At 39.3% G+C, this 14,801-nt stretch overlaps 1 protein-coding gene across 1 annotated transcript in view; it reads right to left on the reverse strand.

The window, feature by feature from the left end:
- Window positions 1-14,801, reverse strand: part of dmxl2 (Dmx-like 2) — a 73,157-nt gene that overhangs the window by 33,125 nt on the left and 25,231 nt on the right. Inside the window, 11 exon segments of the mRNA XM_058752081.1 lie at window positions 284-449; window positions 591-688; window positions 2,341-2,510; window positions 6,339-6,449; window positions 10,087-10,818; window positions 10,821-11,759; window positions 13,315-13,545; window positions 13,876-13,995; window positions 14,077-14,188; window positions 14,296-14,385; window positions 14,505-14,626. Of these exon segments, the coding sequence (XP_058608064.1) occupies window positions 284-449; window positions 591-688; window positions 2,341-2,510; window positions 6,339-6,449; window positions 10,087-10,818; window positions 10,821-11,759; window positions 13,315-13,545; window positions 13,876-13,995; window positions 14,077-14,188; window positions 14,296-14,385; window positions 14,505-14,626 (2,891 nt within the window).

The following is a 14,801-nucleotide window of genomic DNA, read 5'->3' on the forward strand; positions in this document are numbered from 1 at the left end:
ACGAGTGGTGTTATCTCTGTGCTTTGACTGTGTGCTGTCAGACATCCAGCCCAAGGTAAACTAAAGCTGTCATATGTCCATCAGTGGAGTTTATCTGTGATGTTTTGACTAAACTGAACCGCTCAGGGCTGTTATATCACACTCCACTCTTCACAGACGACCACACGCTCTATGACGTCACGACCAAACTAAGCAGACTCCACATCTAAGAGATCAACAACACACACTTTCTATATTCTCCTGGGAATGAATTTCAGCAGAGTTCAAATAGGACAGTGCAGACCTCAATGGCGTCTTTCAGGGAGCCAGCGAGCAGGAAAAATGCAGCCGACTGCTCAAAGCGCTGTTTGCCCAAGAGAGAGAAGGCGTTCTTTAAAGCCGCCTTCCTCCAGCGGTCCTCACTGAAGTTATGGCTGAAAAACTGGGTCATCTTCTCATCGTGTTGAGACCTACACAGAAATCAATACATAAATAAACAGATGGAAATTTTAAGAGCCCACAGCGTCAAGGGAACAGCACACTGCATAGGAGATGCAGCTATGTGAAGGTAACACTGTATCTACGAATAAGAGTCAGTAAGTTTAAGGCACCTAAAGAGACCCCAGAGAACAGCCTTCTTCTTCATGGCCAGATAGAAGAGAGCCGCATCCAGCGGATCATTGTGCCTCTGAAATGCTGCTTTGGCTACCTAATGCAAAAAAAAAAGAAGCAGAGATTTAGTTTTTATTGGTGAACTATAATATCAGCATTGCCATAGTACTCATAAGACCTGTTTACACCAAGAACGATGACTATAAACATAACTGTAATTATATTAGCGTCTACACCAATGGAAGATAAGGTTTGGGTTATTCTAAATGCTCAAGCTTTTTAAAGCAGGATGGACTGTGATTGGTTGTCAGTGTTTTTAGCATTCATCAGCTACATACAATTGATCTGAAAGTGATTCCAGCAATCATTCTGGGCTGTTTTTGTTATAGCTTAGAATTATTTTTAAAATTATATTATTGTTATTGTCCTTGATGTGAATGAATGGATCTAAAATTAACTGAATAAAAATATGAGTATATAATGATATTAATAATAATAAACAACTAAAATGAAGTAAAATTAGATGAAAATTCAACTGAAATGAAAATGTAAAGAAATGCAATGAATAAAACTGAATTAAAGTCAACTGAAATGTCAAGTGAACTTAAATGAAAAGAATTAAAGGTGGGGTATGTATATTTTCAAAAACGCTTTAGAAAAATGAGTCGGGCCCAGTACCAAAACAAACTTGTAACCAATCAGCAGTAAGGGGCGTGTCTACTCATGATGCAGAGGAGAGAGCGCTCATCAGTGCACATGACGGACATTAGCCGAGCGACGACAGAAAGATAGAGATGGCGGATAAAAAAAAAAACAAGAGGAAAACGTCTGTGAAACCAAAGAAGGCTTACACCATGTCTACACTAGACGCGACAGTTGTTTACTGTCAGGGATTTGTCGCGCCGCTCGCGTCCGACTTAGACACGGTGTTACGATAAGGCAAGAAGTAGGCCCCGCGTAAATATCGGATCAGTTTTCCAGCGCTGAAGGGAACTCAAGGAGTGCGATCGGACGCCAAGGTTGCTTTGTTTCTTCTCGATAGGTGAGTAACACTGTTTTGCTTTGTTTCACAGAACTAATCGTTGCTGTACGTATAGTGGGGCGGAGCTATCAAAATAGGGACGAGACCTTTTTGGGGTAGGGGCGTGTTTGTTTTGGTGCTTTCAAATGTCAACATTGGCTACCAGAAATCACTTACCCAACCTTTAAAGTGAACTAAAGCTAAACTTAAAATGGAGCAGGCACTGAACTGATTAGAAACTGAATAAAATTTAAACTAAACTTAACTTAACTGAAACTAATTGAACTGCACACAAATAAAAATGTAATGAATTAGAAATTAAATCTAATTTAACGGAGAGTGAAAGTGAAACAGACAATGAAAACAAAATATTCAAAGTCTGGTGATTTTTAAGGCAGGAACCAAAATATTTAAATAATGGTTAACGAAATTCTCTTTCAGGAAAATGTTCCTGAATCTTCCTTTGTTGTTTCTGGTACATTTCTATCGGCCAATAATATTCATATGATTTTATGAGCACTTCCTAATCTATTTGCTTTCATAAAAATTACAAAAAAAAAAAAGAGAGAGAGAGAGAGAGAGAGAGAGAGAGAGACACACAAAATGTGTATGGCTAGGGGGCCTTCAGGAACAGGACTGGGAACCACTGGTTTCTATAGGAATATTGATCCACAAACATATTTTGTGTAACTAATGCTATGTGTGCAAGTATGTTTGAGTGGCCTCACCTTCTCCACCATCCGCCTCAGTGTGTTAATGTTTCTGATCCACCAGCCGACACCCACCGCCCTGAGCTCAGACCACTGCGGATCTCCTCTCTGCATGGCAGGAATCATGTTCAGCATCTCCTCCTCAGCTTCTGAGTGGAACGCCCATGCAAAGTGACATGTGGACACACCTGGACACAAAAACACAGTATAAAGGCCGATTCACATCAAGACTAGAGATATACCTGAGGCTTTTACCCCTATATAACAACAAGTGAATGCTGAATGCAGCACTGAGGGCAAGAAAATAAAAACACACACAACTAAAACACATCTAAATGTCAGCAATAAACACATACACACACAAACTTCAGAATTCTAAACTTGTTTGACAATAGCAAACCCCAAGTTGTGTTTTTAGGGCTGTCAACATAAACGCTTTAACATGTGAGATGAATAAAATATTTAACATATTAGACACTCTCACACTATAACCATTTAATTCTTCACAGATTTCTAAACATGAAAATATCCCAAACATTATAGCAAAGTGTAGAGTAAAATAGAGTAAGAACAATATGCATTTTACTTTTAACTTTCAGCATGTGGAGGATGGTGATGATACATCAGTCAATGTTAATGTGTCCACAAATACCTTTGATATTCAACATACAGTGGGGAAAAAATAAAATATATATATATATATTTGATTCCCTGCTGATTTAGTACGTTTGCCCACTGACAAAGAAATGATCAGTCTATAATTTTAATGGTAGGTTTATTTGAACAGTGAGAGACAGAATAACAACAAAAAAATCCAGAAAAACGCATTTCAAAAAAGTTATAAATTGATTTGCATTTTAATGAGTGAAATAAGTATTTGATCCCCTATCAGTCAGCAAGATTTCTGGCTCCCAGGTGTCTTTTATCCAGGTAAGGAGCTGAGATTAGGAGCACTCTCTTAAAGGAAGTGCTCCTAATCTCAGTTTGTTACCTGTATAAAAGACACCTGTCCACAGAAGCAATCAATCAATCAGATTCCAAACTCTCCACCATGGCCAAGACCAGCTGTCCAAGGATGTCAGGGACAAGATTGTAGACCTACACAAGGCTGGAATGAGCTACAAGAACAATGCCAAGCAGCTTGGTGAGAAGGTGACAACAGTTGGTGCGATTATTCTCAAATGGAGGAAACACAAAATAACTGTCAATCTCCCTCGGACTGGGGCTCCATGCAAGATCTCACCTCGTGGAGTTTCAATGATCATGAGAACGGTGAGGAATCGGCCCAGAACTACACGGGAGGATCTCGTCAATGATCTCAAGGCAGCTGGGATCATAGTCACCAGGAAAACAATTGGTAACACACTACGCCATGAAGGACTGAAATCCTGCAGCGCCCACAAGGTCCAGGGTTCTTACACCTTTCCCAAATTCAAATTCAAGCACTTTCAAGGTGCATTTTCATGATTTTCCAGCACTTTAAACTGTGGTAAATTACATGTTTACACACACACTTGAGTTTTTCCACTTTAAATCAGATGTTATTGTGCTATTAAAAACCACCGGTCTGGATTGCATATAGCATTGCATGATATAAACAGCCAACATAAAGTATATAAATTATAAAATAAAAAAGAAAGAAAGAAATAATTTACAGGGTACCACCAGGATTTTAAAAATAAAATGTAAGGCTTTTTAAGACCTGCACAAATCAAATAAATACTATATGAGCGGGGAAGGGCAATGTCTATGGTAACATATTAAATGACTGCAATAAAATGCAATAAAATGACTGCAAAAAATATGATGTGTTTTATAAAGTGACAAACTTAACATTTCAGCCTTTAAAATATTTTTAAGAAATAACTAAAAGGGATGAGTCAGAAGTATAAAGAATAATTTTGTTTTTCAGCGGCTTTGATGACAGAGGATTAATTTGCACTTTCAATAAGCCCGCCTGCTGTTTTTGCTCAGAACAAAAAGCTTTCAAAAATTCAAAAATCAGCCTTCCAAAATCGAAAACATTTAAACAGTAAGATGTCTTGTGTGCTTTAAATTAAAATAATTCTTTACACTTTTGACTCCTCCCTTTCCTTTATTTCTTAAAAATAGTTTAAAGGCTAAAATATGAGGTTCTGTCTGCCACTAGGTGGCACTTTTGGAACTGTATTGATACAGCGGTTTCCCCGGTAACGGCTGTACACAAAGAAGCACTGTGCTCATAAATGATACTTTCAGACAGTATACTGTACGTCGATGAGATGAAACGAAAATGCCAAGGCAGTCAGTTCACTTCAGAGATAAATTAATATTAAAAACACCCGCCCTGCATTTTGACTTTGAAATGTTTATTTTATTATTTCACTTTAATCGTGACAGTCTTAACATATTTCATTTAACTGAGCATGGGCATTTTTGCTTACCTTTTACACGACTTGAAAGCACAGACTCTCCCATGAAAAAAAAAAACAGAATTTACAGGAGACTTTACATTATTTTAACCATAATTTATATTTGTCGTTTTCAAGCCAACGCTCACTGAAACGGCAACCTCCCGACGTGTTTTTATCTCCCGCTCGTTTCCATCAGAGGGCACGAGTCAATAAAGACAGACAGATCACACAACAGCCACACAGACTTGAGCGGAGCTGTAGCTTATTTTATGTACAAAAAATTATATGAAGTATTCCGTAAGAAATTTATTTTATTTTATTTTTTGCAATGCAACTGCATTTTCAAGCACTTTTAAGCACTTTATCCAAAATTCAAGCATTTTCAAGGATTTCAAGCACCCGTACGAAGCCTGAAGGTCTCCCTGCTCAAGAAAGCACATGTACAGCCCGTCTGAAGTTTGCCAATGATTCAGAGGAGAACTGGGTGAAAGTGTTGTGGTCAGATGAGAGCAAAATCGAGCTCTTTGGCATCAACTCAACTCGCCGTGTTTGTAGGAGGAGGAATGCTGACTATGACCCAAAGAACACCATTCCCAACGGCAAACATGGAGGTGCAAACATTATGTTTTGGGGGTGTTTTTTTGCTAAGGGGACAGGACAACTGCACCACATCAAAGGGACGATGGACGGGGCCATGTACCGTCAGGGCCAGGGCATTGAAGCCAGCCAGGGCATTGAAAATGGGTCGTGGATGGGTATTCCAGCATGACAATGACCCAAAACACATGGCCAAGGCAACAAAGCAGTGGCTCAAGAAGAAGCACATTAAGGTCCTGCAGTGGCCTAGAGCCAGTCTCTAGACCTTAATCCCATAGAAAATCTGTGGAGGGAGCTGAAGGTTCGAGTTGCCAAATGTCAGCTTCGAAACCTTAATGACTTGGAGAGGATCTGCAAAGAGGAGTGGGACAAAATCCCTCCTGAGATGTGTGCAAACCTGGTGATCAACTACAAGAAACTTCTAACCTCTGTGATTGCCAAAAAGGGTTTTGGCACCAAGTATTGCGAAGGGGTCAAATACTTATTAAAATGCAAATCAATTTATAACTTTTTTGAAATGTGTTTTTCTGGATTTTTTTGTTGTTATTCTATCTATCTATCACTGTTCAGATAAACCTACCATTAAAATTATAGACTGATCATTTCTTTGTCAGTGGGCAAACGTACAAAATCAGCAGGGGATTCAATTATTTTTTTCCCTACTGTAATATAATGTTGAATTCATGTTACATTAAGAAAAAAAAGTATCAGGAATAATATCAGCACATTACAAAAAATAATTTAGAATAAATAATTTTATGGTTAAGTCCACAATTGTTTTTTTGTGCGTGAGAAGGGTAAAACAAGCACCATTGCTGAATACACCAGACCAATGTCTTATATTAATATATCCATAAATGATTAACAGAGTTCAAAAAAGGTTGTGCTCCACATCCATCTTCAATGCTGTGTCCGTATTCCTTTACTGGTGTTGGAAAAGCTTTAGCACCACCTGAGGGAACCACTTACCACCGAGTATGATTATGGTGATGTGTGCATATGTGCATGTAAGCGATTGTGTGTTACCCTGATGAAGTAGCTGCATCCTGTAGAGTGGGGGCAGGGATGTCAGCAGACAACTATGTAACCTCATGGCTAGCAGGTAACGTAGACCACACTCATCTAGACCTTCTCCACCTGCAGAAACACACATTTACTAAACCATGTTTCATTTTTAACTTCTGATTCTTATCTACAAGGCAATTCCAATGCATTGGTTTCGAAAAGCACGCTCATCACTCTCAGACATATGGCTCTGTCACGAAAGAGTGTTAACAATGTTCAGAGCACACAGAGTCCTGAACATATTCCAGACCACAATTTGCATCACCTCCTAATGATTTTGATCACACCTGATCCAATTAAACATTTAACAGCATATCAAAACTCAGAGACTAATTAAAAACGTCCTCTGCTAGGAAATTGAGGATTGAACTTTGAAGTTCTTCATAACTCTAATGTTAGGTGAATTAGAACTACAGTATAAACACTTGCATGCTGTATGATTTATCATACTGCCCCTGAACCTTTCTCCTTGCATCTTTTCTCTAGCAAGCACTGGAACACGGTGTTAAGCTTTAGTACTAAAGAGACTAAATAAAAAAAGATGTGAACTATAGGTAACATGGATAAAGCCTGATATGTTTAATGTTGACAATAAATAATAATACCAAGGTTATAAAAAAAAAAGAAAAAAAAAAAAAGTAAGAAAAAAAAATTGTATTATGTTCTCTTTTCATGTACTCTGTTAACCCCACTGACATACTGGACAGTCAACACAAGAAGTATATCATACTAATAAGATACTCATGTATATTCAGGGGCACAATTGCACATTTGCTGTGAGGTATGCAAGATCAGTGTTGCCCCCCCGTATATTCTTTTTAAATAGTATTTGTTATTTATTTGTCTCAAAACATTAAATGACATTTTATATAAAATAACAACATTATAGGACTATGTAAAATTCACTTTAAATATAATTTTTAATTAATTCATTCATTTTTTACTCATAGAGATAAATCATGGAAAATGTGCAATGCTGAAGTGTAAGATTTCTGCCACCTGTTGGAAACACTTAAAAATGAAAATGACATGATATTCTCACTATAACCAGTAGATGGCAGGAGAGGATCACTCACTGGCTCATTTGCTGTTTCCACTCCCTAATGTAGTCCTCTTAACATGTTTTGCTTTTGGATTTATAACAATTAAAAACATTAAAAATCAAAAAGTTCATCACTTTTTTGTACTGATGTACAAAGTAGCAACTATTTCAAATTCAAAACGGCTAAAGGTATAGTTTTGGGCGAAAGGTATAGTTTGCATCTGTAAAAGTAAATTTTTTTTTTTTCAAGTTTCTCTTGAAAGTAAACAGAATGCCCATTCACATCCCGCAAATATTTTATTTTCTAAGTGATAATTATCTGAGAGATATTCGGAAAAGAACTGATATTATGGTTGATCACTTTGCCCTCTCAAGCAACAACATTAAATGACTTCAAGACTTAAGTGGAAAAAAAAAAAAAGATTAAGGTTACAGTGTGTCCTAACTAGGGCTGGGCGATATGGCCCAAATATATTCCATATATTTGATATAATCCATATCAATCGATATCGATAATTATCATGATAAATGTCAAATCTTTATTTCTTTCAAGTTTAAAGCCAGATTTTTGCTCCTAAGTGAAAGTTGTAAAAACCAGACCATTAATTTTCCTTAACAAAATAAATATCTAAATAGAGAAATGTATTTCTTAGTTTTTGCATGTTCTAATGAGTGATATTGTTTCAAATCAAGAAACAGGTTTGGGTTGCCTGATAATATTAATAATAATAATATCACTTTGTCTCTTAGAAATGCACATTTGATAGTAGCTTGAGTTAGGATGCAAAGGTAAATTTTTGTTCATTATCAAAATCAGTAACATCTGTAAAAATTGTAGCAACCTCAGTTTTATATGGTTAAATTGAATCTGACCGAGTTTTTTTTTTTTTTTTTTAATTAAGCATTGGTCTCCCATGGTAGCATAATTTAATTAAGCATTTAAATCATTTTAATTGAAACCATCAATACCATGGTAAAAATATAACTATATGGTTTTTAGTTAGCCTATTTGTATGAAAAACAGTAGTCTAAAAACATTCAGTATAAACGCACATATGCTATAGCTTAACCATACATACATACTATAATTATATATAACATTACTCCTGTAATAAAATTCAATGTGAATATCCCACATTTCTGCCACAATACCATGGTGCCGTGATTGTTACTACAGTAAATCCATGGTAAATAATGGCAATGTGTAGACTGAAAAGACTTCTGACTGTCTTGTTGCACACAGTGTTTCTTCTGTTTGGCTTTAAACTTTAAACAGGGTCGTTTGTGTTCTTCGCTGAATTCAAGCGCTTCACACTGGATCTCACTGCGCTGCTTAGTGCTCGTGTGCCTGATTAAACGCATCTGATCTAGTGAGCTCTGAGCTCGTGCCGCGCGGCAGTTTGAAATTTGATCCGAGCGAATAAACGGTCCAGTGTGGCGCGATTCAAATAAGTCGCGTTGTTTCATTACACTTTTGGCGCAAACATTATATCGAACATTTATCGAACTCTTTATATCGTTTTATCGAGGAAAATTATATCGCGATAATTATCGTTATTGAATTATCGCCCAGCCCTAGTCCTAACTATACGCGACAAGATTCCAGAGACAAGCAATTTGATGACAGAATCAATCAAATATCACAGCCAATCAGATGCGTGTGTGGGCGGGCTCTCTCTGGAAGCGCACTGCTCTCGCAACGAAATGGATAAGTTTATAATCTAATTCATAAACATTAAAGCTTTTTAACATCATTAAATGTACATACTGAGTGACCGATAACATCTTTGTTATGGAATACACTAGTTGGTTCACAGTGAATTCACAGTTTTAACGGACATCTTTGCTTTAATTTATTTTCAAGATCTGAGGTAAACTGTCTGTTGTTGCCTTCAGTATAGCTATAAAGTCACACAAAATTATATTTAAACTCATATCAGATACGTTTAACTTTGAATAAAGCACATAATCACCTGAGATTATCTACAGTCATATAGTTTGTATGTTGTTGTTCCAGCCGTGACATTGCTGAAATAGAAACCGTTTCTAAATGAGAAATTTTGCGTGTCGCCGTTGTGGCTAGTTAAAACAAAAACTCAAACTAACATGGATCACATCGCAGTGTTGCGTATAGTTAGGACACGGTGTAAAGCTGGTACCAATCTCTGTTTGTTCACTTTATTTTAATGCATTGTTCTATTTCTCTGCATTTTTACGTTCTGCGCCCTTTCACTCTATTAATTTTGATCATGTGACCATGTCTGTGACAGTAATATCGAAGGGTGAGCTGCTGATATGTACTAATGCCCTAATGATAAAATGCTTTTTGAACTCGTTTAAACTGCTAAGCAAAGTTAAATAAAATGTTTTTTTTTCATTTTTTTTTTTTCTCATTATTTTAGCAAATAAGCTTTTAATTATTTATTACATTTTATTAAAGAAGATTTTTCACAGAATGATTTTGGCAAAATTGAGCATCCAGAAAAACCACAGCAACGCTGGCTCAACCAATGACTTTTGAGGCAGGATCTATTTGTTTGAGCAATGAGAAATGGGGGGAGTGTTTGGGAAACCTTTAGTCATTATTTTAGCTATTCTGTTTGGTGAAACCAATGGTGCAGAAATGACACACTTCACTTTTAAAGTCTGCATGAGAAGTAAACTCACCAGTGTACTGTTTATCTGTGGGTCCTGCTACTTCTGCACTAGTCGCCACAGTATCGGCAAGAGCAACAAGGAACATCTGCTCAAGGCGTGTGAGACCTGGCAGGCTGGAGTGCATAAGATGTGAAGATAGCACCTGTGCGTGTTCGGGGCCAAAATACGTGGGGCCATACTGTGATAGGTTAATCACACGAGACTTCTTCTCTGGTTTCTCTGCAGCAAAGCTCACAAAATCGTCGGTGGTGACAGCCTGCACCTGAAACAGATCAGCGTACTGATGCTTTGGTTGTTTCTGTGTCTCATGTTCTGCCCCTTTTCCAGCTTTTCCCACTTCCTCTGCAGTCTTGTAAGATGTGTCCTGGTCCGCAGACAGCAGGGCGTATAGTGGAAGCGGGGGAATGGAGTTGATTTCAGTGTAATCCCGCCCACCATCTCGGCCAGCAACGATAGTGTCTTTTGCCGTGCTACCCGTCACACTGATGGTTCGGGATAGGTGCCTCCTGGCTCCACCCTCACCTGCTTCCACGTCCCTCACCACTGCAACTTCTCCAGCAATGCACTTGACCAGGTGCGCCAAAATGGCCTTGGCACGACGTGCCCTTCCAAGGTCCATAAGCTCTAGAAGCTGTGTTGGATGGTACTGCGGAAGAGTGGGTGACAATGAATGGGCCGCCTCAAACAAGCCTCCATCTTGAATCACTGCTGGGGGGCGGAATGCATCATCAATTCCCGCACTGCCTCGAAGACACTCTTAGATCGCATTCTGCCCTCATTTGAAACAGACATAGTGCGACCTCCAACGCCCTCTGGGGATGAGATGCTGTTGTCGTCAGGGTCGCCCAGTTTCTCGTCTTGCCTCCACTGAGCATAAACATGCATTTCACAATCCATGCCCACCACCAGGATGCCATCACGCACCCAGGATAGGGACACCGGCAAAGATGGGGTACCATCCACGGAAGAAACAAGGTTTACGGACCTCAGGAGCACCCAACGAGAACGAATTCCCTGTTTTATACTGCCCCCTAGAGGCAGGGTGACTGCCATGCCATCCTTCACTCCTGTTTGCTCTGTGACAACCCCTGAGATGCGTCCATACATAAGGATGTTAGATCCAACCCCAACCGTCAGGATGTGCGACCCATCTTCTTTAGACAGCCAGTCTAGGTGCACAAAGTGTTTGATATTGTGGCTGTCTTTGGTTACAAACAAATCTAACTTGCTATAGACAACTAAATTACTATCAACACTGACACGTGGATCTAGCGTCTTTGCAGGTTTGCTAAAATCGTCGAGGTGAATCGTCTGTTCCAGGACCCACTCCGAGCCACCCGTCGACTCACACTCGTATATCGACACAAGCATGGAGAAGTCCTGAGGCATGCTACCCTCATTCTCAGGCGACATCTGTTTGAACGACACAGCAAGTCTTCCCGTGTAGGAGCAGCTGACCGCAACGGGTCGACCCGCAACACTCACAGAGCTGTCGTTGTCCTCTTCCTCTTTCAAGAGTCTCCAGTGCTCCCACCGATATGAACGTGTCTCTTCGGGGTGTGGCGCTGATAAGTCCATGTCCACCGTACAGTGCCAGAACCTGACGTGTCCATCAGAACAGGTAGTCACAATCAAGTATGGAGCCAAACACACAGGGTAGATAGATGAGGAGCTCAAGTGACCTTTGAAAAGAACACCCGATATTTTTATCACCAACATGATGCTTTCACAGCAGAACACAATATTGACAAACACAAATCATCCAAAACACACTCACAAATGGCTTAATATGACATACAAGGCAAATATGAGATGGTATTTTATTGTCATTAAAAATTATGTCATTAATTACTTGTTCCAAACCTGTAAGACCTTCGTTCATCTTTGGAACACAAATTAAGATATTTTTGAGGAAATCCGAGAGCTTTCTGGCCCTGCATAGACAAGCAACGCAACTGGCACGTTCTAGGCCCAGAAAGGTAGTAAGGACATTGTTAAAATTTGTTCACGAGAGTATCACAGCGCATGCGTGTAACATTCCTCTGCTTGCAAAGAAGGGGGCGCATCCGGGTTCTATGTCAGCTCCCGCGTCAGCAGCACAACACATGCGTTGTGGTACTCTCGTGAACGCGTGTCGAAGACTTACATGGAGGAGACGAAATTGTTGAATAAAGTTTTCTTTGCACATAAAAAGTATTCTCGTAGCTTCATAAAATTAAAGGTGTAGTAGATCTCGGAAAATTCAACTTTCAACTTTAGCCTGATAGCACTGAAAGCGAACATCCCACCCTCCCTGCAAATCGCCATCCAAAGGCACGCATCCTGAACGCATATTCGCACACAGATCAGACGATCAGAGACAACATTACTACAATACATCACGTGTCATTCACCGGTGAGAAAACTTTATAGCACAGTTAGTAAAAGTACTACAATACCAGGAAGGAAGATCAGGTTATTGATGTTTATCTGCCATTCTCGCTCTGTCTGCATAGCGTACGTGATCGCGCTGATGACATATGTCTGCACGAACAGGGTGCGCAGAGTTATGCAAATACACATGTTGGCATGCAGGTAGGAAAGTTAATCAAAACGCTTGATTGGAGGAACATTTCTTGGTCCTACGCCTTCCACAGAATATATAAATACATTTAGACCACTTAACTTAATGATTGCTATCGGGATGTGAAGAAACTTTCAACCAGCATAACAAAAAAATGTTTCTGAAGACAATCACCTATTGCACCTTTAAGGTTGAACCACTGATGTCACATGGACTATTTCATGATGTCCTTGCTACCTTTCTGGGCCTTGAATGTGGTAGCTCCGTTGCGGTCTATGCAGGGTCAGAAAGCTCTCGGATTTCATCAAAAATTTCTTAATTTGTGTTCCGAAGATGAACGAAGGTCTTACAGGTTTGGAATGGCATGAGGGTCAGTAATTAATGACAGAATTTTTATTTTTGGGTGAACTATCCCTTTAAGATTAAAAGCTAACATGTATAGCTTATATAAATGTTATGAAGCAATTAATGGGGCAATTCTAGTCTGTAACAATTCATGTATAAAAATTAGAGATGCACCGATCGACCGGCTAGGGACCGGAATTAGCCGATTTTCAAAAGAAAATCTGAATTGGCAAAAATCTGTATCAGCAGGTCACACTTACAACAAAAAAAAAAATCAGGATCGGCCAAGAAAATTGCAATCGGTGCATCTATCAAAAATATGATCATACCGGCAGAGGGTGTGGCTCTAATCAGCTCCACCCCTGGTGGAAGGTCTAACCGCTGACTGTAGACCAGTTTAGAGCTCAGGATGAGTTTGCTGGCTGACTGCAGGTTGGCGGAAGAGGAGGAGCGAGGCAGCGGACTATGACCCGGAGTGGTGTCAGGAGATGAGTCACCATAGTTCTGACTCAAAGGAACTGTCAGCTGGTTTTGGAACACGTGGTCATTTACTGGCTCTTCTGCAAGGATTAGAAAGCAAGTAAAATTTAACAGTAATCAATCATGACACTAATTATATTAAATTCATCTCAGACAGAGACAGAGAGACAGAAACAGATATCAACAGAAATATACAGACAGTACAATACACAGTGCAGATGCACATTATTAATGCCCAATGGGTAAATTAGGGCATCATTTCCTTCTAAATTATTTCCATTTTTGAAAAAGAAATTAGTCATTAGAGGAAGTATCAGCTTTCCATTCATGAGACTCCCCTCACAATTTCCTCTCATAAGCTGTCTGCCGACAGCTGTCATCATTTCACAAATAACCCACATCATACGCACCCACACACGCCTGCACAGAGCGCAGATGAAGATGCCACATCTGTAATACTGAGTTCCGATTTGCATCCTTCTCGATCACCACCAGGTAGAACTTTTCTGAGAAAGGAGGGGGCTGGTACTCTAGAAACAAAGACAACGCAATTGTAATGTTCTGTAAAAACTGTCTAAACCATACTTCAAAGAAAAGAAAAGGTTTTGTACCTTCCCCAGAGGGAACACTAGTAATGTTGAAATCTGGAATGTCTTCATGTGGTTTGTAGCCTAAAATAAAATCCTCCTGGAATACGTGGAGCAGCTGTGTGTTTGAGCCACACTGAAAGACACAAACATACATGCCAAATTACACACAGCATATCATTTTTTGAATTGCAACAATGTTAATAAAACACCAAATTAAATGTGTACACAAACAGAACCCACCTGGTTAGTAATGGCATCCAACTCTATGATGCAGCCGGGTCGGGCAGTGGACTGCTGACTCACAATGTTGAATACTTCACCCACTAGTTTCTGAACATAAAAGCAACCATCAGAGATCAACAATCAGGTCAACTCTAATGACATTTACCATACGTTAATTGGCAGAAAAGGACATAATTTTTATCAAATCTACTCTGAAAAGCTCTTACAGAGGTCTCTGGGTCGGAGAGTTCATCCAGTAGTTTGCGGGCATCCACCACAGCCTGATACAGACGCAGGTTTTTACCATCAGACGCCACAAAGCACGCACTTGCTGAGTTACAGTACGTTCCTGACAAAACCACAAAACATTTTTATGAAGCCCAACATAGTAACAACTTAAAGAAGACCTATTATGCCCCTTTTTACAATATGTAATACAAGTCCCAGGTGTCCCTAGAATGTGTCAGTGAAGTTTCAGCTCAAAATACCCCACAGATAATTTATTATATCATTTTGAAAATGTA

Source organism: Onychostoma macrolepis, chromosome 18, assembly GCF_012432095.1.
Source record: "Onychostoma macrolepis isolate SWU-2019 chromosome 18, ASM1243209v1, whole genome shotgun sequence".
Classification (NCBI taxonomy): Eukaryota; Metazoa; Chordata; class Actinopteri; order Cypriniformes; family Cyprinidae; genus Onychostoma; species Onychostoma macrolepis.